We start from the raw sequence: 26,620 nt of genomic DNA, 5'->3' as shown, positions 1-26,620 counted from the left end.
CTCCTTCTGCTGCACCAGCCAGCTGATCAGCTGCTGTTAGGCCAAAGAAGACCTTCAGAGCAGGAGGCAAGCAAAGCAGAGACACCTCTGAGAGCTGAGCAAACCAACAGCTGCCCTTGACTCTCTTTGGCTGCCCATTGGGCAAGAGCAGAAACGGGCCACCATAGCCAAGCAACCCTCTGGTTCCGGACTTGGTTACCACAGTGAGCTGTGCCTTCTGGTTTTGGACAACACAACAACCCATCATGGGATCAAGACTGTTGCTTCTGTTTGTGGTTTCTAAAACCAAAGATACCATGCCAAAATACCACAGCGAGCTTTAGACAACCCAAGAGATAAACATTGGTAAAAAAACAAAGCAAAAAACACTGTACTTTATGTCATGCAAATCTGCCCACTGTGTGTTGCATTGTTTAAAGTTCAGCTATGTGCAACACAATCTCAAAGCAATGAGTACAAAGTTTGTACCAGCAAATGTGTTACAAACAGACCTCTGCTCTTAATGCATCAGAAACCATAGACTGGATTTTCATAGGAATACATTTTATGTATTCAACATGTTATATTCTTTAACTTCAATATGCATGATTTACAGACATAAATGTGTGTTCTCTCCTTTAAAGCTGTAAAAGGCTTGGGGCACAGGTTCCTACAGACGAGTTTTCCCCAACCGGATGACATCCAGGGGTGTGGGTGCAATTCTCATCATTTTCAGTGCTGGCTGGGACTTTGTAGGACTTGTAAACATGCATAAGATTGCTCCTTAAACATTTTAATTCACTGTATTTGACCTCTTGCTTTTATTTATTTGATCAGATTTTAGTTTGTTTTAGTGATTGCTCCATTGTAATGTTGTTTTTATTTTTTATCAAGCCACAGATAGGAGGAGAGGAGAAGAGTTCAAAAAAGGTCTTGTTTCCTGCTAAGTGTTCTTAGGATTATAAAGTCTGTTCTTCAGTAACGTGGTTCTTCAGTAACTGCTACCCTGACTTTGAGAATGAGCAGCCCTTGCCACACACACAATATCTTCCTGATTAATTAGCAACATTCAAGGGACAAGAAATAAGATGTCAGAAATTACTGGTATATGATATACATGAATTCACTATGTGGATTCACCCCTCCAACACATACAAATTTTCCCTAGACCAAATCAGCAAAGGCCTTCAGCAGTCTAAGTGGCAACAGCATCTCCTACCTCTTCAGTTTTCCCACTCTTTCCAATTCAGATTTCCTATTCACCGGCCCTCTCTTTCTCAGTCCCACCCCTTTGGCAGAGTCAATGTTTCACAGGGGTCATACAGACTAGGATGGAATCACTGCTAATGGCCTCAGAATCATGCCCCAGGTATTAGCATCACAAGCAGCACACATGCTGTTTCAAACTGTGGATGGGGTTACCTTTGATTGCTCACCCACATTAAAGACAATAACAACCCCTATGCATTGGAAGCTACTGCGGCAAGGAGATCGTAGCCCAGTCTGCTCCCAGATGTGCTACTTTTCTACTTTAGAGGAGTTGTTTAAAAAGAACACTGCACTGTGCGCTCAAAAAGGTGATATTCCACCTGCAATTTGAAGTAGTACAGCCCAGGTAAAGACTAGTTCTACAGTTGATAGCATGCAACCTCAGAACTACCTGTAGTTGTGCAGCTGCTCTATTTGAATTTCAGGGCCTTCGTTCTTATCTAAGGTTTCCATATATGTTAATGTTTACAGTGGAATACAATACTAGCATAATGATGCAGCTATCTCTCGAGAATAATGCCATTTTCTTTTTTGCTACACATTAAATCATACTAGATAAGACATGGCAACACTAATTCAAGTTTGGAAAATACGTAGAGCACGAGGGAATGTCCTACCTCAACTAAATTCAGCTCTGTTGTGCAAACACAAAGCTAATTGCAATAGAGAAGTCAAAGCAAACAAAGAGTTGGGCACAGTTTACTGGATAATCATGGATTTTCCAGAGAGAAGTCAAGATGCAGCCAAGGTTAGCCATATGAGAGAGAGTCAAGTATAATCAGAATTCCAAAAAGCAGCATCAGGAGGCAATCCAAAGGCCAATAACACAGAGGTCCAAACAGAGGACAAGGTACACAAAACCGGAGCTGCAACGATGGCATTATTTCCTTTGACTAACGGAATCTATACCACATACATCCATACACTAAGGGTAATAGAGAATGTGTGTTATCAACAGCCACTCTTGGCCCATAACTCAGTCAGCTCCCTTCTTCTTGCACTCTCCCCTTCCTCTCCACCTGTACAACAGACAACATGTATTCCTTCTCATCTAGAAGCAAGTAACTTAGCTCATGCCTTTGCTTGCTTGCTTGCTTGCTTGCTTATGTGCACCCAACTTTAGCGGTGCTTGCAGTAGCCTCCTTCAACAACATGTATATAAAACTACTAATCTGCTAGATTGAGTTGAACTTTTGTAAGCTGGCCCATTGTAGGTAATTTAGCCTCCAGTGAGCCACAGGGCTTGCTGGGTGCTTCTGGCTACCATGGTAAATATGTGTCCCCCAGCAGAGTTGCAGCATGTTGTCCAAACCCAGCCACTGTGGGTTCTTTGAGGGTTAAACAACCTTCCTATAACTCACTCTTTGTACTATTTATTTAAGTAGAGAGATCAGTGTAGCTGCCCTGAGGCAATAGCAGTTAGGATCTCAAAAAAGACAGCTGATACTCTTCAGCTGGAGTTAGAATGGCTTAAGAAAGTCAGGTGATGGGCAGGCTCCTCTTCCAGTGGGGAAGGAGTTAAGGAGCTCCTCCTGTGAAGCAGGATAGCAGCTTGTGGTAGGAGCTGGTCTGAAAGGGGGAGCTGACTGTGCCCTCGGCTAGAAATAATGTGGGTTCCCCTAGGAAGGGAGCTAGGATAGTTGGGGGCATAAATGCCACTAAGCTCCATGTTGAGCTCAGGCTGTATATATGTGCAATTTAAACTTATATTAAAGAAGTGCCAAAAGTTTCTCTCTCTTAGGAAGAGATCTCTGAGACTGGGCTACCTGGGGTTGAGCTGGGAGCGCTGGCAAGGGATTTCTCAATTCCTAGCTGTGTGGATGGCTCTGGTTTCATAAATAATGCTTGGGGATGTGACTAGCCTGCCCAGGCTTAATGCTAGGTATGTCCTACAGTTTTGAACTTTGGCCATCCCTCAAGAGTAGCTGCTCCTTGAGGACTTGCTGTTAAATTTTAATAGCTTAAATCAAGCTCTGTGAATCCCCTGTAGTTTAATCAACCAGTTTGCCCAAGCAATTTAGGGCTTTACCGAGCTGTTTACTCAGAAGGAAGTATCCTTGATAATAAAGGGGATTACTCTGAGGTAGGGGTGTGCAACATTAAAATGAATTTTTAAAATCTCTTTGCAGTGCTAGACTTGCATGCATGGGAGTAAACTCTGTTAAGCTATATGCATCGCAGGTTCCTTTAAAATCATGCAGCTTCTCTCAATCATGTGTCTTCTGAATGTTTTGGACTTCAATGCCCATCAGTGGCAAGCCACCTTGTCCAATCCTGGGAATTGTAATTCAAAACTCCTGGAAGGCATCAGCTTGGGGAAGACTGCTTTGCAATATATCCAGCATACATGCCTAGACAGCTAAGCTGTTTCATTATTTATTTCTATGTCTTCATTCTTATACATATATGTCTGTGTGTGTTAATCAAGCTTACATATTTTATTTTATAATATTTACAATTAAGGAATATTATGAATCCTTCTGAACATGCAGTAGAGTAAAATGCATAGGACTAATGTGTGCTATATTTGAATGCCAGTTCAGAAATCCTGCCCATTCCTATGAATAGTGGAAGGAACAAATGTATGTTAGTATGTCCTGCTTGAGATGGTTTATATTTCGGATCATCTGTTTTTGCCCAACGTTAATCGAACCATCAAAGTGAAGGAAGGGCACAAGCCTCTCCTACCTTACCTTTCTGAATCGGAAAATGGGTGAGGGAGAACCAGGGTCAATCGGATGATAACCTGGATCTCCTTGAGAGGTGAACTCTATGCAGAGACTGCCTTTTCACAGCGATCAGATCGCACAGCCATACCTCCTGGCGCAGTCCCGGACCAGGGAGGGCGCTCTCGCATGCGAAGGCCTTGGAGGGCGCCCCTTCGTGGCTTCTCTCTGGTGCCGCTTTCGTTTCCGCCTTTCCTCAGTGACGGGCGTGAAGGCAGAAGCGGCGCCACGCTTCCGCCCGGGATCTCCCGCCGCCCTTTGGAAGGAGGCGTCGCGCAAACCGCGCGCGCTGCTGCTGCTGCTCTGCCCGCATGTCGCTGCTGGGCTCGGCAGCGCCGTTCCGCAAGATCTTAGCCCACTTCCCTCAAGAGTTCAGCCTCGCCTTTGCTTATGGGTCCGCGGTCTTCCAGCAAGCGGGAGCCTCTGCCCGGGAAACTGAGGTGAGCGATTCCAGGGAAGGGGAGGCGCAGGAGAGCCCCTTCAGCTGTATAGCCACGGCGCTCTCTCCAGCGCTGCCCCTTTCGAAGCTCTTCCCACGTGTCAGATCACCCCGTTCTTGTGCACCTGTTTGGAAAACAGAACGGGTTGTATGTCAGCCCGACTTACGCCCTGTTCATTCAGTGGGTCTTCGCTAAGTAGGGCCAACACTGAGTACAATCTAGTTGGATTTCTTTCCACCTACGCAGCACAACCTTTAATTGCAACAGAGTCAGTAGCTAACAGTGGAATTCTTTGCGTTCTTTCTTGGAATAAGGCTCCCTTTCTGCAGGGAGCTTACTTTAAGGTTAACGCGCAGTATACTGTAAATTTCTTATAGTAACCTTTAATTTAAGTCTCTGGGCTAGGATCCTCTCTCTAGGGCTGCAATCCAAGCTGCAAGTACCTTGGAATAACTTCAGTAGGATTTGGGTTGGCTGTCTGAACCTGACGATCCTATGCATGCTGAAACGAACCCCCCCCCCCGTAATTCCCAGCATTCTCCAACCAGCATGTTTAGGATTGCAATTAGGCTTTTACAACTTAGTTCCAGCTTATTAATTGCAGTTTGCAATTGGCAGGCTGTTAACTTCTTGGATCTGTAATCTGGTGTGTTCATTTTACTGTGTGTACTATATAATCTGAATTACAAATATTGGAATTTTTATTAGCTGTGGTCAAATTCTGATGCAAACAACTAAATACAGCAGGCTTTGGTCTCCGTCACACTCCTTTTCCCCTGAGATCAATGGAACATAAGTTAGCCATGACTTCTTAACACTGATTTTTATGGTATCCTATCACAACATGTGCTGGATCCAGCCAATTGGCACCGATGTGGGCAAACCTGCTTCGTGAACCTTTGCTTGCAATTGTGTGGCAAAAGATAGCATTGCCTTGATGTTCTTTCAGATCTTCATGTCATTTTGTGCTGTTAGACTTTCAATACAGCTGTTTTGGGATTGTGTCATACAGAGTTCAATAAACTTCTTTCTCTTTTGCTTTATAGAAAAATATGTTGGATTTTGTGTTTGTCGTTGATGATTCTGTAATGTGGCATATGATGAACTTGTCGAAGAATCGGGATCATTATTCCTTTCTAAAATATCTGGGGCCCAAGCTAATCAGTAACATCCAAAACTATGGAGCTGGGATTTACTACAATACTCTAGTACCTTGCAATGGTCGGGTAAGTAATATAGGTTGCATCTTTTAATAAGTCCATGTCAGATAACAGCTCCTTCAGGAAGTAATTCCAGGTACTGGTGAGATGTAAAGTAATTTGCTTTCCTGGAAGACTGTAATTTGGATGTCTATAAAAGCCAGTAGAATTGTAAAGCTAATTTTATTGTCTCAGACTTTTTGAGCTTTATCACTGAAATGTAAATAGGTTTTGGAGACAGTATGTTCTATGAAAAATGCACTTATTTGCTCTTAATGTAAATCAATGTATTTTATTACAGAAAGGCTATTTCATGGAGGTGGGGGATCCTATCAGAAAGCAGGTCCCCAAGCTAAAATGAACAAGGGTGAAATCCTGTGGCCTTTTGAAGTTGTCTAATGGACTGTAGGATTATCTGGGGACCCAGCTCTCAGGGTCCCCATTGTAGAAAGAGCCATGCTGGCTGCCTCCCTCTAGGCCACAGAGAGACCTCAAAGGGAAAGAAAAGGCACAGTAGAGATTGGGGAGGAGGCTGGAGCTGAGGACTTGCACAGACTTCGGTTGGTGTCCCAACTTCCCTCCCTCCCCAGTTCTTTACCTAGATAGCCAGAAACAGCCATCTAGGTAAAAACTGAGGTGCAAAATGTGGTGGGGGGAATGTTGCCATCACTGCCACCCCTTATTTGGGGCGTAAGATGAACGTCAGGCTCTGAGTTTGGATGATAACGTGCATTGACGGTGGCACCGTAGGAGTCAGCCTAAAACATTTTACAGTGTTTCAAAGCTTTCAAAACCAGGTCACTGACCCTTTGTCTAATACAAAAAGTTTGTGTTGGAACTAAGAATGTTCCAAAATTCATGGAGATCTCTGGACTGCTGTGGATGTGGTGGCATGTAAGAAAAAGGATCCTGCTCACTTCCCAACAAGACAGACGGGGGAGTCACAAGTGCGAGTGCTTTTGTCTCTTGCTTGGCATTCCAGAGCCTCAATGGAGGCTTTCCATTGATTGGGCTTCAGCACACCAGGTAGCGCTGGGTCCCTAGGAGGGAAGTCTAGCACAGGGGCCTGCAGTGTGGCTGTCATGGCACCTGTGGGGGCATCCATTACTGCCTGTGTAACTCTCTACTTCCTATTCCTTTCTATTTTTTTTTTTTTTTAATTGAGGACCTCAGGTTCCTCCTCTTTTTGGACCTACCACTGATCAGCTGTTCAGTCGGCAGGAATTATAAGCAGGCCAACTTGCAGAGAGGAGAGAAAGATGCTGAAAGGTGGGAGTGGGGTGAAACAGCATGGTAAAGAGTTGTCAGGATTAAAAAATGGGAAGGCCAGGAGCAGGCCGTGGAGAGGGAAAAATGCAATATAAAGGACTGCATGAGTGAGAAAGTGAGGGTAAGGGTTGGGAAGGGCAGGATGAGTGGAAAGCTAGAAGGGAGAGAAATAGGGAGGAAAGGGATTGAGGGAAGAGAAATAGCAAGACTGGCTGTGGTGGGAAAGAGCAAAGGGGAAAAGTATGTGAACAGACCAAAATTAAGTGGACCAGGAAGCAACTCTCTTCATTCCCCTTCCAAGCCTCTATCCCTGCTACTTTTCTCCTGCATCTCTAGCCAGGCCCCCTGGCAGCCATTCTGTGAATAGCCACATCCTCCATGCAAGCCATTCTGTGGTGGAAGCACAGGATTTCTTCAGATTCTTAGATGTGCCCCTCAATGGATGGGGACCTCTAGTCCTATAGGAGAGTAGTCTTACCTGCAAAAAAAACAACTGTTTTTTCTTAGCTGCAGAATCCAACTTTTTTCTGAGCCCTGATTCTGTTGTCTTGAAGTTTCTGTTAACTGTCCCATTTTTAGCCCAAGCAAGGTGTTTGGAGATTGGTATGTCAGGGCCCTTACTTTGCAGCCTTGGACCTGCCTAAGGACAGTTTTAGTAAAGGAGCAAGGAGTCCCAATGCAAAAAAGTGTGTTGACTTTAATACATGCACCCCACCTACTGCTTCTAAAACAATCTTGGGATAGATTAAGAGGGAACTCTTTGCTTGACGCTTTTGGGAAGTTCTGCTCTTTCTTTTTTCCTGCTAGTACTGTTTGGGAGGTTGGAGCATCACCTCAGATACAAGCCCATTACCTGTACTGCAGGATGGGCCATGTTTCAAAGAGTCTCCTTCCCTTCCAGCTGCTCAAAGCTCTTGGTTGGTTTTCGGGTTCTTGCAAATGGGGGCAGACTGCAGCATCCAGGGACATGGTGGATGGTAGGTAAGGGAATCTGCAACCATTTGCACTTGAGGGGCTTAAGTGCTGCTCCCATCAAATGTTTCTGTCCCTTTATTCCTTCTCAAAATGAAAAATCTTAAACATCTTGTTTTCTCATGTTTTGAGACCCATTCCTCCAAAGGATGCTTGAAAGATTTATCCTTCGTGTGTTTCTATCCTTGCAGCTTTGCTTTTTGTGATTTCTCCAGTTTACACTTATGTAATTCAGCTTTCTTTGTTTTCAGGTTATCAAATATGGTGTCATTAGTACTGATGTTCTGCTGGAAGACTTGCTTCACTGGAAGACTCTCTATGTTGCTGGGCGTCTGCAAAAACCGGTACTTTTGCACAGTTGTCTACATGGCAGAGTAAAAGTCATACCCACAAGAAAATGCCGGAGGCTGTAGAAAGTGGTGCCGGGAATGTGTTGGTGGGACACAGGGCTTCAGTTGCTGCTTTCTTTGGAGAGTTAGCTGGGCAATTCACTTGCCTTCTGGACTGTTGGAATGCTGGCAAAGTCAGGATTGCATCTTGTCTGAGGCCCTGAGTATGTGTTGCGTTGCTTGCGCATTTTAAAAAGCATGCTTAAACCAGGCACTTGGATTTTAAAGGGAGGGCAGCTGTGGAGCTTTGGCTGTGCTTCTGCTCTGCAGATCCTCCCCTCCTCCCCACCATTCCCAGCAGGTATTACCCTCTGTAGCAAGTCAAATAAAGGTGTGGTGGGTGATCTTCAGCAGGAGATACAGCAAGGCAAGATTCGGAATGCATTCCGAGTCAGGGTGGAGGGTGTGGAAGGCTGCTTTCTGTTGAAGGCAGAAGTGGTCAGCTTAAATACAGCTTTAAAACTGGAATTAATTGTGGAAAGTCAAGCCAGGCCTGAATGGTTGCATTATTTTCAAATTGGGTGGAGGGAGAGCTGTCCTGTTCCCAGCTGCTGGAAGTTCAGACAGGTTGCAGTGCTGCTGGTACAGTGTTGCCTGACAGGAGGGAGGGAGTGAATGCCTGCCTCTTGATCTTCTGCCCCTCCTCACTCACCGCACCTTTGACAGTGCTGGGTATGTAGAATAGTTGCCATATGATATAGTGTGGACCTAAGCCTTTGCATTTATTTAATTTATTTTATGATATTTTTGTTGCGCCTTTTAACTTTCCGAGAAACTCAAGCTGGCTTACCCCTTACCCCTCCTCCTTTGAATCTTATCCTTACAATCCCCTCCCTGTGAGGTTGGTTGGCTGAGACTCTGCCTGGCCCAAGGCCACCCAGTTGGCTTCATCGCTGAGTGGGGACTAGAACCTGGACCTCCGGAGTCCCCAGTCTTAACTACTGTACCATGATGACTTTCAATGTGGGGAAGAAGAGCTAGCCTCCCTTCTATGCTGCACAGTCAGCCTAAGGACTGAGCAGTCTGACATACAGCGGTGCTGGGAAAGCGGTGACCCTCTGGATGTCCATAGGACAGTTTCTATACTCCAGTCATTGTCAAAGTACAGATCAGTTAAAGTGTCCAGCTTAAAACATTAAAACGACTTCCTGAGTGTCCCCAGTGAATGAGTGAAGTGGGGGCTGAAGCCCATGTCTTCTTGCTCAGAGCCCAGCAGACTGTTGTCCCGCCTGTACCAGGAGTTTCTGGAAGGCCTGCGTGCTAAGCTTTGAAAGTGCCTTGCTCGTTTATTTACCTCAGAGACCCTCGCACAGTGCACATTTCATGTCTGCTGACTAACCACTAGGTGGAAGCAGAATGAAGCCAAATGGTGGAAGAGAAAATCTGCATTCAGCTTGAAATACAAAGGACTCATCTGATAAGTAGGAGGGGTGCGGGGCTCCAGGTGTAGGATCAGCCTTGGATAGATTCTGTAAGTGGTGGGCTTTGGGTGCTTTTGAATTCCCAACTGGCCTATTTTAGTTTATCTTGAGGTGTAATATTTTTCTTTATTGTATGAAACCATTAGTGGGAGCTAGTTACCTGCCACAGGAAGCCACAAATAGCACTTGCAGCGTGTTTCTGGAATTATAACACATCCAAGCGAAGATTATACCTGGGCTCTTGGCAGTGAACTTGGTGTAAGAAATGTCTTCTCTTGCATTTACTTGTGGAAAGAACAGGAATCGACTTTGTATTTTGTAAGTGACGATTTAGGACTCTAGATCAAGCCTAATGTTGATTCAGATGTTTAGCTGTGCATGATGTTCAGTTCTTACAGAACTTGAGCACCTTAGAATCTATGTGGAGGGATTTGTTCAGAAGTATCTTGATCAAAATGATTAGCTTTCCAAGTGTGGAAATATCTTGGTGGAAAATGCTCCCTTCCAGTCTGTCTCATTGTGCATTTTGGTATAGGCTTGATCCGTGGGAAGACCATACCACAATAAACATAAGAGGTCTAAATTAGTGTGCGGTTTCTTCTAGGAAAATATATAAGATTCTTCTGTCTCAGCAGTCATTTACTGCTCAAGGTCAAGCCCATAGGAGGGCAGGTATTATGCATTTGTTGTGCTTTGTCTGTCTTGGCTCCCTTCTAAAATGAGCTTTATATAGAACCAGTTATCTGCTCCAAAGTCTTGGAAATTAGACATGTGAATAATGACAAATACAACTTCAGAGGTACTAGGAAGGCTCTGTCTACAGATCCTGAGCTGAGCAGGGCTCTGATGAACAGGGCATTTTGGAGGGAATTCATTCCTAGGGTTGCCAAAAGTAAGAGATGATTTGCTGGCATATAACAATGACAAGGAAGAATCCAGTGGGTTTCTGGGCAAAGTGCCAGATTTGGCCGTTGAACAGGCGCAAACACAGGTTTCTACTGAATCTCTGAAGTCTGTTTTTTCTTACCTGAATATAGAAACATGATCATCTTTGGTGTAGCAGGTAGATGATGCAATACTTTTTATTGACAGTTACCACTGTATGACTGAGAACAGATGCAGGCTTGAATGATGAAAACAAGTTCTTTGTACAGATCCAACTGCGATATTAAACATGATGAAACTGCTGTTCTGGATTTTGCATTTCTCTGTTTTAAAAGAAAGTCAAGCAAAAAAAATCCTAGTATCCAAGATTACAGTGTTGTGTCCTAACTAGTTGTGACTCAGGCTGAATGTGTCAACATCTCCCCCCCCCCCTTTTAGAGGGGAGGTTGGAAAGGGATTAACTTCTGCCATCCTGTGTATTTACTTTCTTTAGCTCAAGGAGTATTGCAGCAGTGCTACTGTGATGTACATAGTTCAGATGAGGACATCTCGAGTAGGGCACAAATGGCTATTGAGAGTTGTAAACTCTTTTCTTCTTCCCAGGCCTCTCTGGCTGTTTCTCAATAGTTTCCTGGCTTCTTTCTTTGGATACCACATACGATTGGATTAGCCAAGTTCTCATCTAACCTCATATTGAAGAACTGTATAAACACCATAGTTGATTTTTTATTTAATGCTCAGCTGTGGTGCTAAGTACATTTATGTTCTGTTAAATTTAAAATGTGTGATGGGACCTGGCTTGCTTGGAAGGGAGGCTGCTGAATTCCTGGTGCCTTCATAAAATCAGGGGCGTTACAAGTCCCAGTTCTTCTGCCAAGCCATTCCTACCACTTTTGCCTCGGCTCCATTCACGTGGGGTCTTCCCATGAATTCTACTCCTCATGGAAGCCTTTTATCAGCCCCTCAACAGGGTGGGAGCTGTTCAGGAGTCATGCTACTTTAGATAACAAATAGTATAGATAAATAGGGAGATGCTGTTTCCGTCTTGCATTGCTGGTAAGTTTCTTAGAAGCAGGTGGCTGACTACAGATGAAAATGGAATGCCTAACCAGATGGAGATGTGTGACTAGAACCGGACCATAAATCAAATACAAGTCAAGAGTAAGGTGGTGTTTGGCCTCATATTGGCTTCTGCAAAATCAGTTTTACAGAAGGCAAACTAATTAGGCTAGAGGACATGATTTGCCCATGGTTACAACTGACTAGGGTACCCCCAAAATTTAAAAACATGGGGGGGTTCTTAAGATTGTAGAGGATTTTTCTCCTTAAGGTGACATTTCAGTTTATTTTGCATTCTATGTATGCTAGAATCAAACTAGAAAGGAAGAACCTTTACATGTGAATCTGTTCTTAGAGTGAAATGAATGTTTACACCAGTTATGTATTTTCCCAACTTTATTCAGCACTTTAATAAAAGGAAAAGCTTAATACAAATTACTGGGGAGAGAGGGAGAGAAGTGAACTGGCTAACATAACACCTAAGGGTATTTCCACAAAGATAAAGAGGTAAATTGTTCTAATAAAATGAGAAAGTTACTACATTTTTATGGTCATGTAAGTTATTTAAATAGAAACACTCTAATCAAACTGTGTGAGATGATATGGCAAATTTTGTGGAAGTGCAATGTACTGTTAAGGTAGAAAGCACCCACTTTCTACTTTGATACTTCCAGATTTCTTACCTTCCAGTTGTTAGCAAGATAAATAAAATTTCTAGTTCTTATTTCAAATCCACTGAGATCTCACTTTAGGCCACTACTGAACTTTCTGAACAAGGTGGAAAACTCACTAGGAACACAATTTGGATAACTGCTGAAGTGCATTAATAAAGCCTGTTGCACCATTGTCATTTTCAGTCCACTTGAGTTTAAACAGTAAAGGTTAGCTGGTCATTAAATACCCCTATAGTACAAGAGATACCATTATTGTAGAATTCTTGCTTTCCCAATGCAGAAATGTCTGCGTCAAAATTCCTAAGTATGCGGGTAAGCTATCATATTGGGCAAAGTTAGTACACAGCAGGTGTATTAAGGCTGCAATCTGAAACATTTACCCTGGAGACAAAGGAACCTACTTCTGCATAAGTTTGCAATGTTAGTGAGAAAATAAATGTGGTACCTATTAAATCTATCAACAGATTTTTTTTGTTTTGTTTTTGGCTTCTGCTTAGGAACTAATTCATAAATTGTTACTTGTGGTGTACATGACCTTGATGGTCTGGGAACATCAGGAGCTATGTAGCTTATCTTCCCCCTGAGTCAAGGAGCACAGATGAGCCAATGTGTGTTTGTGTATAAAATAAGAATTCTTGGAGAAGCTTTACAGTCTGATCCAATATTTGCCCATATAGGAGTTCGCCTTTCAGAGGAACTTCGTCCTCAGAGAATGCATATGCATTTTTAAGCTTAAACCTTTTTAAGTTTGCTGGAATTGAAGTGTGCTTTGAAATGATGTTTTCCCAACGTTGCAGTTCTCCCAACTCCAGAGAAGCCTGACTGCAAAGTGATGCTTGGTGAAAAGAGTGCAGTGCTTGCTTAGACATGTAACTGAGGGCAGAGTGCTGCTCCTTTGGCTCATCTTCTCATGCCTTTTTCACACTGCCACTAATGTTTCCATTGTTTTTTTGTAGCTGGAATTGTTAATTGAGTATTTTAATTGTGCTTCTTCCAACTTTGGCATGTAAACTGTTGAGATTGTGATATTAAGTAGTATAGAAGTATTATAAACACATAGGTTACAGATTTTTGGTGGACTAATATTTATTTATTTGATTTTTGTAATGCCCATGAGCTGAAGCGACAACCCAGATTCAGACTGGACATCAGGGAAAGCTTCCTCATGGTCAGAGCAATACGACAGTGGAACCAGCTGCCTAGAGAGGTGGTGGGCTCTCCCACACTAAAGACATTCAAAAAGGAACTGGACAGCCATCTGAGTGGGATGGTGTAACGTGGTGTCCTGCAACAGCAGGGGGTTGGACCTGATGGCCTTCATGTAACAGAGAATAAAAGGCTTTGTAAGATGATGTTGAATAAGGCAACTTCACACCTTTGAAAGATTGTGGCGTAGGAAACTAAGGATGCCATTCTGTGTGTGATGAGTTGGGATTAAGTTCCACTCTATTCAGAGGGCACTATTTCAGAGAAAAATGCTTGGAAATGAGCTACGTTGCTTTGTATATTCATGTTGAATATGGAAAAATCAGCCTGAAAATGTCTCTCCATCCTCCATCACCAGAACATGGTCATCCAGCCATCCATTCATTATTTATATTCCACCTTTTTTTCCTTTTAAAGAACTCAAGGTGGCTTCCATAACTTTCTTCCTCCTCCTCAATCTTATCCCGGGTGAGCCTTACTGCTTAGGGGCACAATAAGAGCATAGGGAACCAATGGCACAACTGCCTTATATTCAGTTGTGCCATTGGTCAATCCAGCTGACTATTGTTGACACTGACTGGCTATTCAGGGTTTTGGGCAGGACTTTTCTAGCCCTTAGCAGAGAGGCTGAATTTCGCCTGGGTCCATAGGCACACAAAGCATGAGGTGCCACTGAGCTACTGTCCCTTCTATGCTCTCAAGGTTAGATTTTGCCAGTAAAACAAGAGAAAAGTCTTGAGAAAAGAGAAAAGTCTTTTACTTTCCCATATAAAATGGGAGTATAAATTCAGTTAAGAGGCGTGAGTCACAGCACTGCATTTCTTAAAAGACAAACAAAGTATAAATGTATACACTGGATGCATTATTGATAGTCATTTTCGCACTTTTGGATTATGGTATTGTACAGATTCCTTTGCTTGTATATTGTTTGATTTCTTGCTTGATTTTTCCCCTCACTCAGCCAAGCAGATAAGCTATTAAGATAGAACTTTCCTAGCATGTAAACACAGTTGTTCTCAGCAGAGGTGAACTGGCTGTCTGGTCACTTGGTTATTCAACTGACTATGCAATTTGGCCGTTGGAGACAGACGGCAAAAGCAGCTGTCTTCCACTGTATTCTCCTATTGTCCCCTTTGCTGACATTTTTGCTTCTAGGAGTTCAGAATGACTTTTTTCTTCTTCCTGGAGGAAGGAAATATGCTTGTTTGTAAAATTAGGCTTTTAAAATCGTGAAGGAAAGCAAATTGAAAGCAGGCATTCAAATAGCCTCCCCCAGGACCAGACTACCTTTAACTATTCAGATGGTTTGGATTTTATGTTGCTAACAAAAACCACACTTCAAATGTAGGGGAGATAATAGAAGAATAATAAGCTTGTACCCCATAGATAAATTTGGGTCTCCAGGGTTGTGTTCAGAAATACATATTTTCAGTTGTGAAGTTCTGGATACAATCATCCCTTTGTTATGGAATAGCTTTTGCCCACGTACCTTCTGCATGTTTGTAAAAGTGAACACTGTGATAATAGCCTGTTTGTTTCATTTCCATCTAGCTCCAGCTGTCTCCTTCACTCTAAAACCATCTTGTGGGATTTTTCCCCCAGCCATCACATTTTAATGAAGAAATTGATAATTAGATTAGAGACAATACTTTGCAGTGTGCTGGATCAAGTCTGTGGAGGTCAAGAACATCATACCTGCATTAATGTTTTCACGGAATAACTCATTGTATGGGCAGACCTTAACAGGGATAAGGTCAAATAAAACAGTCCGGCAAAAATACAAAAATGTACATGTGTTAATTTTAACCGACTAAATGACAACACAGTCTTCCACTGTATTCCCCTATTACCTTCTGATAAAACAAGATCATTCATATATCATTTCTACAGAAGAAAAAAATAGAATGCTAGAAAGCAAGAGGCCTGTGCAATTCCTTTGGAAATTTTGGCCATGAATATCATAGACATCAGAAATTCCTTCAGTTTCAAAATCTGTTCCCATTGATAGAAGAATTGATAGAAAAAGATGTGGCTTGTATTTTGGCATCACTTCTGGTATTCAGCCTTGTGGGATACAAGGGATCTTAAAACTAGCCTAAGGTTACCTATGTTTAAGTCAGTAAATTCAGTATAGCTCTAGCTTTAAGAATAATTATGTTATAGGAATGCACAGTCTTGAATGTACAGCATTGATTTTAGGTTCCTAAATCTTACTATTGATCTTCAGCTGTTTAAGTTATAAGGATGGAGATCTGCTTTGCATAAGACTGTGCTTCAGCAACTTAAGAGGTTTCTACCGATCTCTATTAATTCATAATGGCATTGCTCTGGAATTCGTATGCACTGAGGTGGTGCTCCAGTCAGCCCTTGGCAGCATAGCCAATAGAGGAGAATTGCAGTCCAGCACCATCTGGAGGGCCATGTTCCCCATCCCTAGCTTCTGAATGGCGTGCTGCTAATGATTATTGCTGACACTTTTCACCTGATGCCCTGCTCTGAATTCTTTGACTACCTCCAGGTGAAAATCCTGACTCAGAGTGAGAATGTTAAACTGCAAGCTGCCCTCACCAGCAACTTGAAAAGTGCCATCACAGCAGCCTTTCTCATGTTGCCCGAAAGTTTCTCAGAGGAAGACCTCTACCTGCAGATTGCTGGACTCTCCTATTGTGGTTAGTATGAACTTCAGCTTCTTTTTGTCACTGTCTTATTAAGGAGCTAGAGGGTAGTCAACACGAATGCAGGAGGTGTCACTGACTTCAGCTCTAACTTGCTCACACATCCTGTTTGACTTTCCTATCTGACTTGCAAGGGTTTCTGTAAGAACTTCGGATGAGCAGCTACCAATGGCTAAGGAAAAGCCAGCAGAAAACAGACTGTTTTTGCGTTCTACCAGCTTGCCATCATTTTCTTCCACGCAAAGCTGCCAGAACCTTTAAGCTCTTTCTCAGAGCCTGTATTCCAAATTCCTCTGCCATCTGAAGTGTGGCAACCTTGAATGGATAATTTTTAGCAGCTGGCAACTAATCTGTGGAACTGCATCCTGGCAAAAGGTTCATTTTGCTCTTTCACTTCTACTTTTTACGCTAGATAGGCAACCTGGTGTCTTCTAGATGTTTGGCCATGTAGATAGCTAAGAAGGTCTTTTGCATTTGGGCTCTCTGGTGGTTGTTCTGGAGAGATGTTGGTTTTAGATACTGCTGCTGCTAACTGCTTGTTTTTATTATCATGACCAGTTTGGGGTTTTTAACTTTTCAGTCATTTTTATTCTGCCTTTGGCCAAAAGCCAGGATTAAGTATTTTCATAACAAAAATAGAATGAAGCACGTTCCCAGACCTTATAGTAAACCTGTCAGACGTCAGAGGTCATCAACAACATGTCAGTAGAACCAGAAGCCCAAACCAAACTACGTCGAGGTCATACATTGCAACTCATGCTGCCTGTCTTGGAGTTGTAATGTCTGCTCCAGTTGAACTGACTTGTTTAATGCTTGAGAGTTTAAGTTTGTGGGGGGAAAGCATCATAATGTGTTATGGTGGAAGGTGGCTGACTCAGTTGTCTCCGAATTGCAAAGAAGCCTTGTTGGCACAGCATGATTCAGGCTGAGTGAGTATGTTATGCTTGCATACGGTAAAGGAAATTGACAAACTACCTCTGACCTTCCCTGGGGTAACTTTCTGTCAGAGAAGACTGGATAATGGCCCAGGTGAGTTTTTCAGGGGAACTTAAGGCATATTCTTTAGGACAACACTTGTATGCCTTTGTGTAGGGGTATCTGGCCTAGAAACGGTGCAGTACAAATTTTGATATTACTGAATCATGGGAAAATAGCCTTTTTGTTGCTCTATGCTGTCTTTTTTCAATTTAGCAAAGGCTTTTTACTGCATAAAGCTTAATGCAGTCGATATTCTGACCTGTCCTTTTAAAATAGTGCTCTTTTGCTGAAACTACTTCCTGCTGTGATTGCTGGACTCATTTCCAGTTTCTTTACAAAACAGAATTATTATCCTCCACACAGACACATGCACACACACCCTTAGACCCTTTCCTATTTTGCTGGACATTGGAAATAACGCATTTTTCTTTTTGGCAGCTGTCTTAAATCAAAAAAGCAAGAAAAAATTGGTGTGTAATAGATAGAACTAGAAATGAAACTTGAGCAATAATATCAAATGGGAAACAATCTGGGGAAAGATAACCTTTATGTTTCGGCCATGGGGTGGGCAGGAAATAATTGCTTGAAAGTGACTTGAAATGTTTTGGCTGCTGCCTCATTCTTTCTAATAACTAAACCATTTAAAATTTTACATATAATATTTTTCATCTCTATATGGGACACTACATTAGTATGAAAAAATAAGTGTATTTGGGTTTAGATTTGCCTTATGGTCATCTTGTAGCCCTTCTTAAAGTACCATTTCTTTTTCTTTTAAATTTGTTTATAAGTGCAACTTTAGAAGGAAAATACATGCAAAACAGACTCCACTTATAGATTCTTTTTTTTTTTAAGTTTAAACGCTGTAAAATGGTGCATACAAAAATTGCAATAACATAGCCAAGATAAATAGAGGACATTTCTCTGTTTCTGTAAAAGTGGTGCATTCACACAGGCTACTTTTCTTTATAAACAAATCAGAATTTAGGAACTGCAAAGGAGATTGATTTGTTACACTAACATAAGCAATGAGTAGGAATGCACATCATCTTCAAATTTATCATTCCAGAAATTAAAAAAAAGTTCATTTCCTTATAAACTGAATGTCATGAGCCAGATCTCATTTCTAACATTTCCATTTTTATTGTTTTGTTAATGAGTGGGCAGAGGGAGGGGAAACGGAGAGGCGTAGCTTGATTCGGGCTTCTGCTGAGCTTATCAGGGCCTGTTCCCTGCCTGTGGATCCATGTGGAAATAGGGAAAACTAGCGTGACTGGGGATCCTTATCCAAGAGCTGAGGATATAGGAGATTCTCTTGTGTCCCCCCATGCAGGTGACATAGGAGCTTAGGAAGCTTGGCACTCCCTGACATGCACATAGAAACAGAGCGAGTCAGAAGGGGTCTCCTGGGCCATCTGGTCTGACCCCTGGCTTCACTCACGACATGCCCACCATGTGCATGTCCAGCCTATCCTTGAACACCTGCACCGATGGGGCCTCAACCACCTCCCGGGGAAGCCCATTCCACACCCTCGGGGTCCTAACTGTCAGGAAGTGCTTCCTAGCATCCAAATGGAACCTTGGTTCTCTGAGCTTTGCTCCGTTGGAGCGCATCCTGCCTTCCTCTGCAGGGGAGAACAGGTCTCTACCCACTTCCGTGTGACATCCCCTCACATACCTGTATGTCGCCAACATATCCCCTCTGAGTCTCCTCTTCTTCAGGCTGAACAGACCCAGTTCCCTCAGTTTCACCTCATACCCCATCCCCTGCAAACCGGCCACCAACCTTGCGGCCCTACGCTGCACTGACTCTAACCTGGCTATATCCTTTCTGTAATGAGGGGCCCAAAATTGAACACAATACTCCAGTTGCAGGCGCACCAGAGTCGTATACAGTGATAGTGATACCTCTCTCGATCTAGAAGCCACACTTCAGGCTATGCAACCAAGGGTGGCGTTAGCCCTCTTGACCACCGCATCACACTGCTGACTCATGTTTAGCCTGCAGTCAACCAGCACTCCGAGGTCCCTTTCACAAGTGCTGCTCTCCAGCCACTTGTCCCCTAACCTGTACTTATGACACCCATTCCTATGCCCCAAGTGCAAGACCTTGCATTTATCCACATTGAACACCATCCTGTGGTCCTCTGCCCACTTCCATAGTCTGTCCAGATCCTTTTGGATCTGGAGTACCTGCTCCTCAGTTATGGCCACTGCTCCAGTTTTAGTATCATCTGCGAATTTGATCAGCAGACTGTTCATCCCTTCTTCCATGTCATTTATGAAAAGATTAAACAGGATTGGCCCCAGGACAGAGCCCTGGGGGACCCCGCTTGTCACTGGCCGCCATCCCGATGATTCCCCACTAATGGTTACCTTCTGCTTTTGTTCAGTCAACCATGCCCTAATCCACCGGACAGTGCTTTGGTGTATCCCAAAACTCCTCAGTTTCTCCACCAGGATATCATGGGGCACTTTGTCAAAGGCCTTGCTGAAATCCAGGTGTACCACATCCACTGCATCCCCTCCATCTAGCCATCTCGAAACCTTGTCATAGAATTCCACAAGGTTTGTCTGGCAGGACCTGTTTTTGTGGAAGCCGTGTTGTGTGGCTGCCAGCCTCCCTTCCCTATCTAGCATCACTAGATCTCTCTCTATTATGAGCCTTTCCATTGTTTTTCCTACAATGGACATAAGGCTAATTGATCTGTAATTGCCCATGTCCCTTCCACTACCCTTTTTGAAAATTGGGACCACTGATGCCACCCTCCAGTCCTCTGGAACTTCACCCGTTCGCCACAAGGCCTCAAACATGGTAGGCCTGTCATGAGCAGAGCTGGCTGGAGCCGAGGGTCAGACTAGATGGCCTGGGAGGCCCCTTCTGACTCGCCCTGTTTCTATATTTCTATACAGAGTCAGGTCCTGGGTCCATGCAGCCCGGTCGTTTCTCTGCTTCAGGCAGGTGTTTTTGCAGCCCTGGGACTTCCGGCATGCCTGCATCTGTTCTTCCATGGAGGTACATGACTTGATACACCATGCAGAGGAGATTATGGGTGGACACTAAATTTTTATCTCCCCCAATTTTTGAGAGGGGGAACATTGTGCAAACTGAGATTTGAGCATGCAGAACTGTCCATGGGAATAAAGGCAGGATCCTTGCAGTTGCTTCATTTGCAAACGTAAATGGCATTTAGTCTGATGTTTGTCAAATTGTCATGGTGTGTTAGAAGCTTTCATTTGGGGCCTCTGCCCATTTATTGTCCTAGTGGACCGCAGGTGGCCAAATCAAGGCTTGGAGCCACATGCAGCTCCTTGATTTTATTTTGCTGCTCGCCACCGGTGGCACCTCGTGGGAGCCCGCCTGGCACTCTCTGCTGCCGCCTCCGGGTGCCCACTTGCTGTCCACCATTGCCACCCATGGGCAGCCCCTGGTGTCTCTCAGACCTCTGACTTTATTTCATATGGCTCTTCCATTGAGCAAATCTGGTCTCCCAACCATGCAGGCAGGCAAAACTCTTTCCCACATGACATTTGAAAGCCAAGCACACTATCCAGTAATCCTGCATGAGTGGCTGTACCAACAATAATTCCAAATCCACCCTTTGCAACCAGGGTAAGATATCAAGTTAATGTCCGTACAAGATGTATATTGACCAACTTGGTTTGGTTTAGGTGATTTCAGAATGATAATTGGAGAAGATAAGTCAAAAGTGATGAACATAGTGAAGCCCAACCTGTTACATTTTCAGAAGCTCTACAATAACATATTGCAAGATTGCCCACAAGTGGTGTACAAGCATCAGCAGGGGAAGCTAGAGGTAAGTCATTGTCATGTTTGTAAAAGCTTGCTGTTGGTGTGATATTTGTGGGTGTGCACTCCCAGCCATTCTCTCCTGCTTGGACTCTTTGGGTGCACGCATATGTTCAGCTCAAGGACATAACGTGCCTTGAGTATATGGCACCCCGACTGACTTCCATTGCTGAATAACTGTGTGATGTGCAAGTACCGGGATGGCAGACTGTAGTAGTTGGATCTATTTGGGTTGCTGAATTATAACTGCTGCTGCACATGGGCAGTTATATGGGCTTTTGTTTCATAGAGTAATACTTAAATCCAGTGCTTGGAAAGTAGTATAATCTTACTGGGTTCTGAGGTCAACAGGAATTAGTTTTAATCTGTGTCGAGCAGATGTATCTTTTGTCACTCTCAGGTAGATGCAAGGTTCACATCCTAAGAGTCCCCATTCCAGGGTGCCAGTCTGGATCAGACCCCCTTTATCTAGTCTGGAATAAAAATCGGGGTGGGGGAACCCTTACTGGATATTGGCCAACTACAGAGCATCACACTAATGGGTGGTTTTTATACAAACTTAGGTAATAATAAATATATTTAAAGCAATGGCTCTTTTGGCCTTAAGAATCATGAACTGGAGATCTTGGGTTCTTCTGTAGAAAAACAGAAGTTCTATCATTGTTGACAGTTGGTTATTTTAGCAATTATTTCTCTGCAAGCTAGATGCCGGAAGGGCTAATGTACATTTATACAACTACCAAATCAGGACGCTATGTTACACAGCATAACATCTTCTGAATCGCTTTGTTAAGGTTGCTTTTCATTTTTCCAGAAGCTATTTAGTAAAACGTATTGCATCATGCCTCTCTTTCTAAATGCTGTTATTGTTTGATGGAAATACCAGTGACTGAGGTTTGCTTTCTTAGCCATTTGCACTCTGAATTAATATAGAGCTGTTCAGAGGCTACACTATATTAATTTAGAGTGGTTCAATTATAGCAAAGAAACTTCTGGATGGCTTGAGTGGCTGTTAGAAGCCGTGTGCCCAAGGTGAACAAGGTGGTTTGCAACAGAAATGTAGGCAGTAGACCTTTTCAGTCTTGTTACCCATTTTTAAAAGCAGCTAATGATACAGTGCTTGTGGGTACGTCCAAGTGTTTGAACATGTTTAGGATCTATACCCCAGAGTCATGGTGTACCTCAGCAATTACCATGTGAGGCAATAGCAATAGGCCATCAACCAGAGAGTATTCAAATTTTTGGCTTGTTATAGGAATATCAAAAGGAGAGACATGCAGAGTGTTTGAGAAGGATTGGCAGTTCTTTGGTGAATTTTACAGGTGGAGGCAAGAACGGGGAGAGAGAATTGAGGAAGGGATGGAGCAATAGGTCGGTGTTTCACAAGGTGGAGAATGGAGTGAGAGGAAGACATACACCTGATGATCAGGCAGGCTATAGGATGAGATAGTTATTTCTTTGTTTCCAAGTTGCACAATAATTGCTGTTATAGACATAGATCTCGTTGGGTTGGAGACAGTGACTACTTTGGCTTGTGAGTACATGTAAAGCTTTCAGAGAGTAGTGAGGTGAGAAAAAATAACTTGGATAGAGGAAATTAAGGTGCAGATCTACATATCTCAAAGGCAAGGTGGTAGAAAGGAGCTCCTAGTTTTCTGCTGTGATCTGGCACTTCATTACTGGGACTGGAATACTGGGTCAGGCTGAGTAGAATAGTAAATGGGCTAGTCCTAGATTATGACTGAAAGTAGTGCAGGTACCCAGCTGTTATGGGGGACTGGAGGCTGGCTAAGCCCTTGCAAGTCACTTTGAGTTCCATATGGCTTGGAGCCTGGAACCACAGCAAAACATGGGCTCCTCTCAAAGCCTGCAAAATTGTTCAGGAGTGCATGTGCTGGCAATTGTAGGAAGCGCTTCAGTGATGTTAAAGACACCAACCCCTTGGAACTCATTCCCAGCTGCAGGACTTCCCAGTCTTAATTTTGGGAAGGAGTTTCTTCCCAAGACCATAAGTAGGGTAAGGAGGACTAGGTGATGAAAGCAAATGGACAAAGTGAAAGGAAGGCTCATGGGCATACCTTGAATATGGGTCCCTGACCTGGATGGGTACTGACTTATTTAGTGGAGGTGGCATGCATTGGGCATGGAGAGCTGTCTTTGTCAGGTCTCTAGATGAGCCAATCCTGGGTGTGTCCTGTGTGCAGGTGACTTGGTTGGTTGTGCCAGGGACCTGGCATTTGCCTATTCTGGAGATCCCAACATGGCAGCATCTCTGAGCCTCTTCCTGATCATCTCTATGTGAAGAGCCACAGTTTAAGAGCATGTAGCTGAATTTAATGTCTCCCAAATAACATTTGCTAGGCAGATCCCCATGTGGCAACAGATGGCTCAATATAGCCCTGTGGCCTGGGGGTTGTCATTTACATTAGGACGAATGAGGCTCTGATCCACTGGGCCTATGTGTGTGCCAAGGCCCCATTGTCAGTTCTGGAAAGCATCGCCTGGAGATCTAAGACAATCATGCCCAGAAGTAGCGGAAGCTTGGCTTTCATAAATGTCTTGGTCAGTGTCCAGCGTGCTGTTGGGCAAGTGTTCTTGGCCTTGCAAGCTCAGGAAGATTTTTGACATTTCTCCCCCTTTATCTAGCCCCTTCATCCCACATGTCACAATACTGTTTTTAAATTTCTCTTAGTTGCAAAAGTCAGCTCCTAGAGGCTGCATAGCTCTTTTTCCAAGAAATGGGACATCTGAAGCCCTCTTGCTGTGCAGAGCCTGCTGCATTGCTAGCTACACAGAGTCTCTGTGTTCATGCACATATGTGCATAGGAAGAAATGTCAGTTGGAATTTCACAGGTTGGTTTTGAAAACTCATAGATTACTGCCCGATCTTGTCACCAAGTTGCTGTGCTTCCTACGGAAATAAAATGAAATGCCCTCAGTGTTGCAAGCTGTATTACTACCTTTTGTAATAGTGAGTTTGGCAGCCTTTTGAGTTTTGAGTTTATTGTAGGCAGAAGATAAAATGCTGGCTAGTGTGGACTGAATTCTCACTTGCACTCTAGATGAACACTCCGAGTGGTAACTGATTAATGTTAATGACACTTTTCTGCAGCTTGTGGAAATTATGAAAGTAGATAGCTGCAGAAAGCTATTCATAATAATCAAAATAGTAAGCAAGCAGGGGTGAATTGGTGAACGAAAAGTGCAGGTTCAGACTTGCACAGAAACCCTGCACCCTGCCTTAGAAATTCAGATTGTAATGCGCACTAAGTCCCGGACAGGAGTAAAATCCACAGCTTGATTCTGTAAGTAGCATGTGACTTGTGCAAAAGACAGCAACTTTAATTTTGCTACATCACTTCTTTTTAGGCATTCCAAGCACTTTAGGCACCTCATATAGAGATATAAAGGTTTTGGAGCGGGGCTGGGGACAAAAAAAGTATGTGCAGAAAAGTAAGGGCGCATTTCTCCCCAGAGATTTGTAGCAGACTGGGGTGGGACGGGGAAACACGACTTATTTTATTCTTCCAGTTTTTTCCCAAGGCTTCACTCATATGACGTCACCTTTTTTTTTTTTAATGTTTTTGGTTTTTCTTTACGTTACAACAACCTAGTAAGGCAGATCAGAATCATTCTCCTGGTATTGCACACAGGGAGTCATTAGTGGTCCCTGTGTTGAACTGGGACCAGGAAGATCTGATTTCAGTCATGAATTTAGGTGGGGGTTTTGGTTCGTTAATTCTCAGCCTGACCTATATCACAGAGTGGCTGTGAGGATTCTGTGGTGTTACTGAGAGAAAATGATGTGCGCCACTGTGAGCTCCTTGGAAGAAAAGCGAGATATAAATGTGGCGATGCTAGTAGCTAACTTGCTTTTGGCGATTTCTTGTGAAAGGCAGCATGGGAAGGCTGCATGTTGGATTGGAAAGGAAGGAGAGAGTTGGTTAAGACTGCCCTGCAGGCCCCATCTCCACTCCATCCAGCTGCTTTTTCCTTCATGGGTGCTCGTATCTCTTCCCCCAGTGGGTGAAAGTAGCTGTGAAGGAAGTCTAGAGACTGTTATAGACATCTGCATATAATGTTTAGTTTTAGACGGAAGGAAGGAGAGAGAGTAGCTTGCATAAAGGGTAGCTATTAAATCAATGGCGAAAGTAGGACTTGAACAGGAGTCTTCTTCCTTAAGCTAAAACCAGCTCACATTTTTAGATGAAGACCTGTTGGAGTGGTCGGCATTATACTGTTTGCAGGTTTTATTTATTTAAAGCTTTTGTATCCTGGCCTTTACAGTGTCTCAGAGCAGTTTTAGCTGAGTAGAACAGCTTGGAGATCTGAATAAGTGTGGCAGACTACTGAATGAGTGTGAAGGCTTTTTTGCGCTCAGAGGGCTTAAAATGCCCAGCAAGGAGGGTGAGCCATAGGCAGGGGACAGAGCACCTCTCCTGCCTGCAGATTAGATCCTGGCACCTCCAGCGAAAACGACCAGGGAGCAGGTGATGTGGAAACTCCCTGCATGATAGCTTAGGGAGTCTCTGGCTGCCTGAGCAGTAAGCCGTGTTGGCATAGGTGGAATGGTGGGTCTTTCCATTTTCTTATCCTTGTGATTTTTGTGTGTCTCTTTAATAGAGGAAGAAGAAAAGTCAGCCCTATGCCACATGCTGGCAATCTGATTACAGAGTGTGGCTACTAAGCTTGATATCGAAATGCTTTACGGTGTTGCTAAAGAGAAAACAAACTCTGTCTGTTTGTACTTCTGTATCTTCAGATAGATAAGAGTCCAGAAGGTCAATTTGCACAGCTAATGGCTTTGCCAAGGACCCTGCAGCAACAAATCACCTCTCTCATGGATCCTCCAGGAAAGAACAGAGATGTGGAAGAAATTTTATTTCAAGTTGCACATGATCCTGACTGTGGATTGGTAGTACACCAGGGTAGGCTTACTGATGAAAGATAATGCGGGCATCATTCTTTAACAGGCAATTTTATATGTGGTGACCTCAGAACTTTACATCTTAACATTTATTTTGCTACCTGCTTTTTTAAATCAGCAAGATGGAATATGATTAACATGATTAAATATCCAGTTGAATCAAACAGCTGGCAGTGTGATCTTGGCAACACACAAATTCAAAATTTGTGCATAAGCAATAGGCATGCTTGTTGGGAGTGTCTCTCTCTCTCTCTCTCTCTCGCTCATATATATATGTCGTTCTATATTACCTACTACTTGGTTTCAAACGTTGTTTTGTGTATGGCATTGGGAGCTAAAGTTGAGAAAAATAATTCTAAAGTCTACTTGGGAATATAGAATTAATTTTATTTTGTGCCCTAGCCAGAAATTGGTGTCTACCAAACAAAATAATGTCCTCAGGGCTATATGCCTGGTAGATGATATATTATACATGTAACCCAAGACCTGTACTTGGATAGCTTCTGAGTCATGAGTATGCCAAATGGCTCTGGGAAATTCTACTCTTTCAGCCTCAGTTTCCCCATCAGTAAACCCTAACCCATATAATTAAAATATGTATTATATTTTAATTTTATGTTGTGAGCCGCCCTGAGGCTTCGGCGAATGGGGCGGCATAGAAATGTTTTAAATAATAAATAACCCTAAGGACACGTTGTAAAAGTACTGTAAAAATGGTGATTGAGTGCACAACCCAGTCAT

At 43.3% G+C, this 26,620-nt stretch overlaps 1 protein-coding gene across 5 annotated transcripts in view; it reads left to right on the top strand.

Moving 5' to 3' along the window:
- The first annotated feature begins 4,208 nt into the window (after nt 1-4,208).
- TAMM41 (TAM41 mitochondrial translocator assembly and maintenance homolog) overlaps nt 4,209-26,620 on the top strand; it is a 51,759-nt gene continuing 29,347 nt past the window's right edge. For 4 of the 5 annotated variants that reach the window (XR_006416696.1, XM_044451283.1, XM_044451282.1 and 1 more), the window contains exons 1-6: nt 4,209-4,414; nt 5,461-5,640; nt 8,106-8,198; nt 16,007-16,157; nt 20,814-20,959; nt 25,715-25,880. Coding sequence is in view for 4 of the 5 variants with exons in the window: in XM_044451283.1 (XP_044307218.1) it covers nt 4,286-4,414; nt 5,461-5,640; nt 8,106-8,198; nt 16,007-16,157; nt 20,814-20,959; nt 25,715-25,880 (865 nt within the window). In the remaining variant the exon portion in view is untranslated. The remainder of the gene's footprint in view (nt 4,415-5,460; nt 5,641-8,105; nt 8,199-16,006; nt 16,158-20,813; nt 20,960-25,714; nt 25,881-26,620) is intronic. The other variant, XM_044451284.1, reaches the window with a different exon arrangement.

Source organism: Varanus komodoensis, unplaced genomic scaffold (genome assembly GCF_004798865.1).
Source record: "Varanus komodoensis strain SLA01 unplaced genomic scaffold, ASM479886v1 scaffold6_2, whole genome shotgun sequence".
In the NCBI taxonomy this organism is placed as follows: domain Eukaryota; kingdom Metazoa; phylum Chordata; class Lepidosauria; order Squamata; family Varanidae; genus Varanus; species Varanus komodoensis.
The sequence above is the reverse complement of the archived record's forward strand: the minus strand, read 5'-3'. Positions and strand labels throughout refer to the sequence as shown.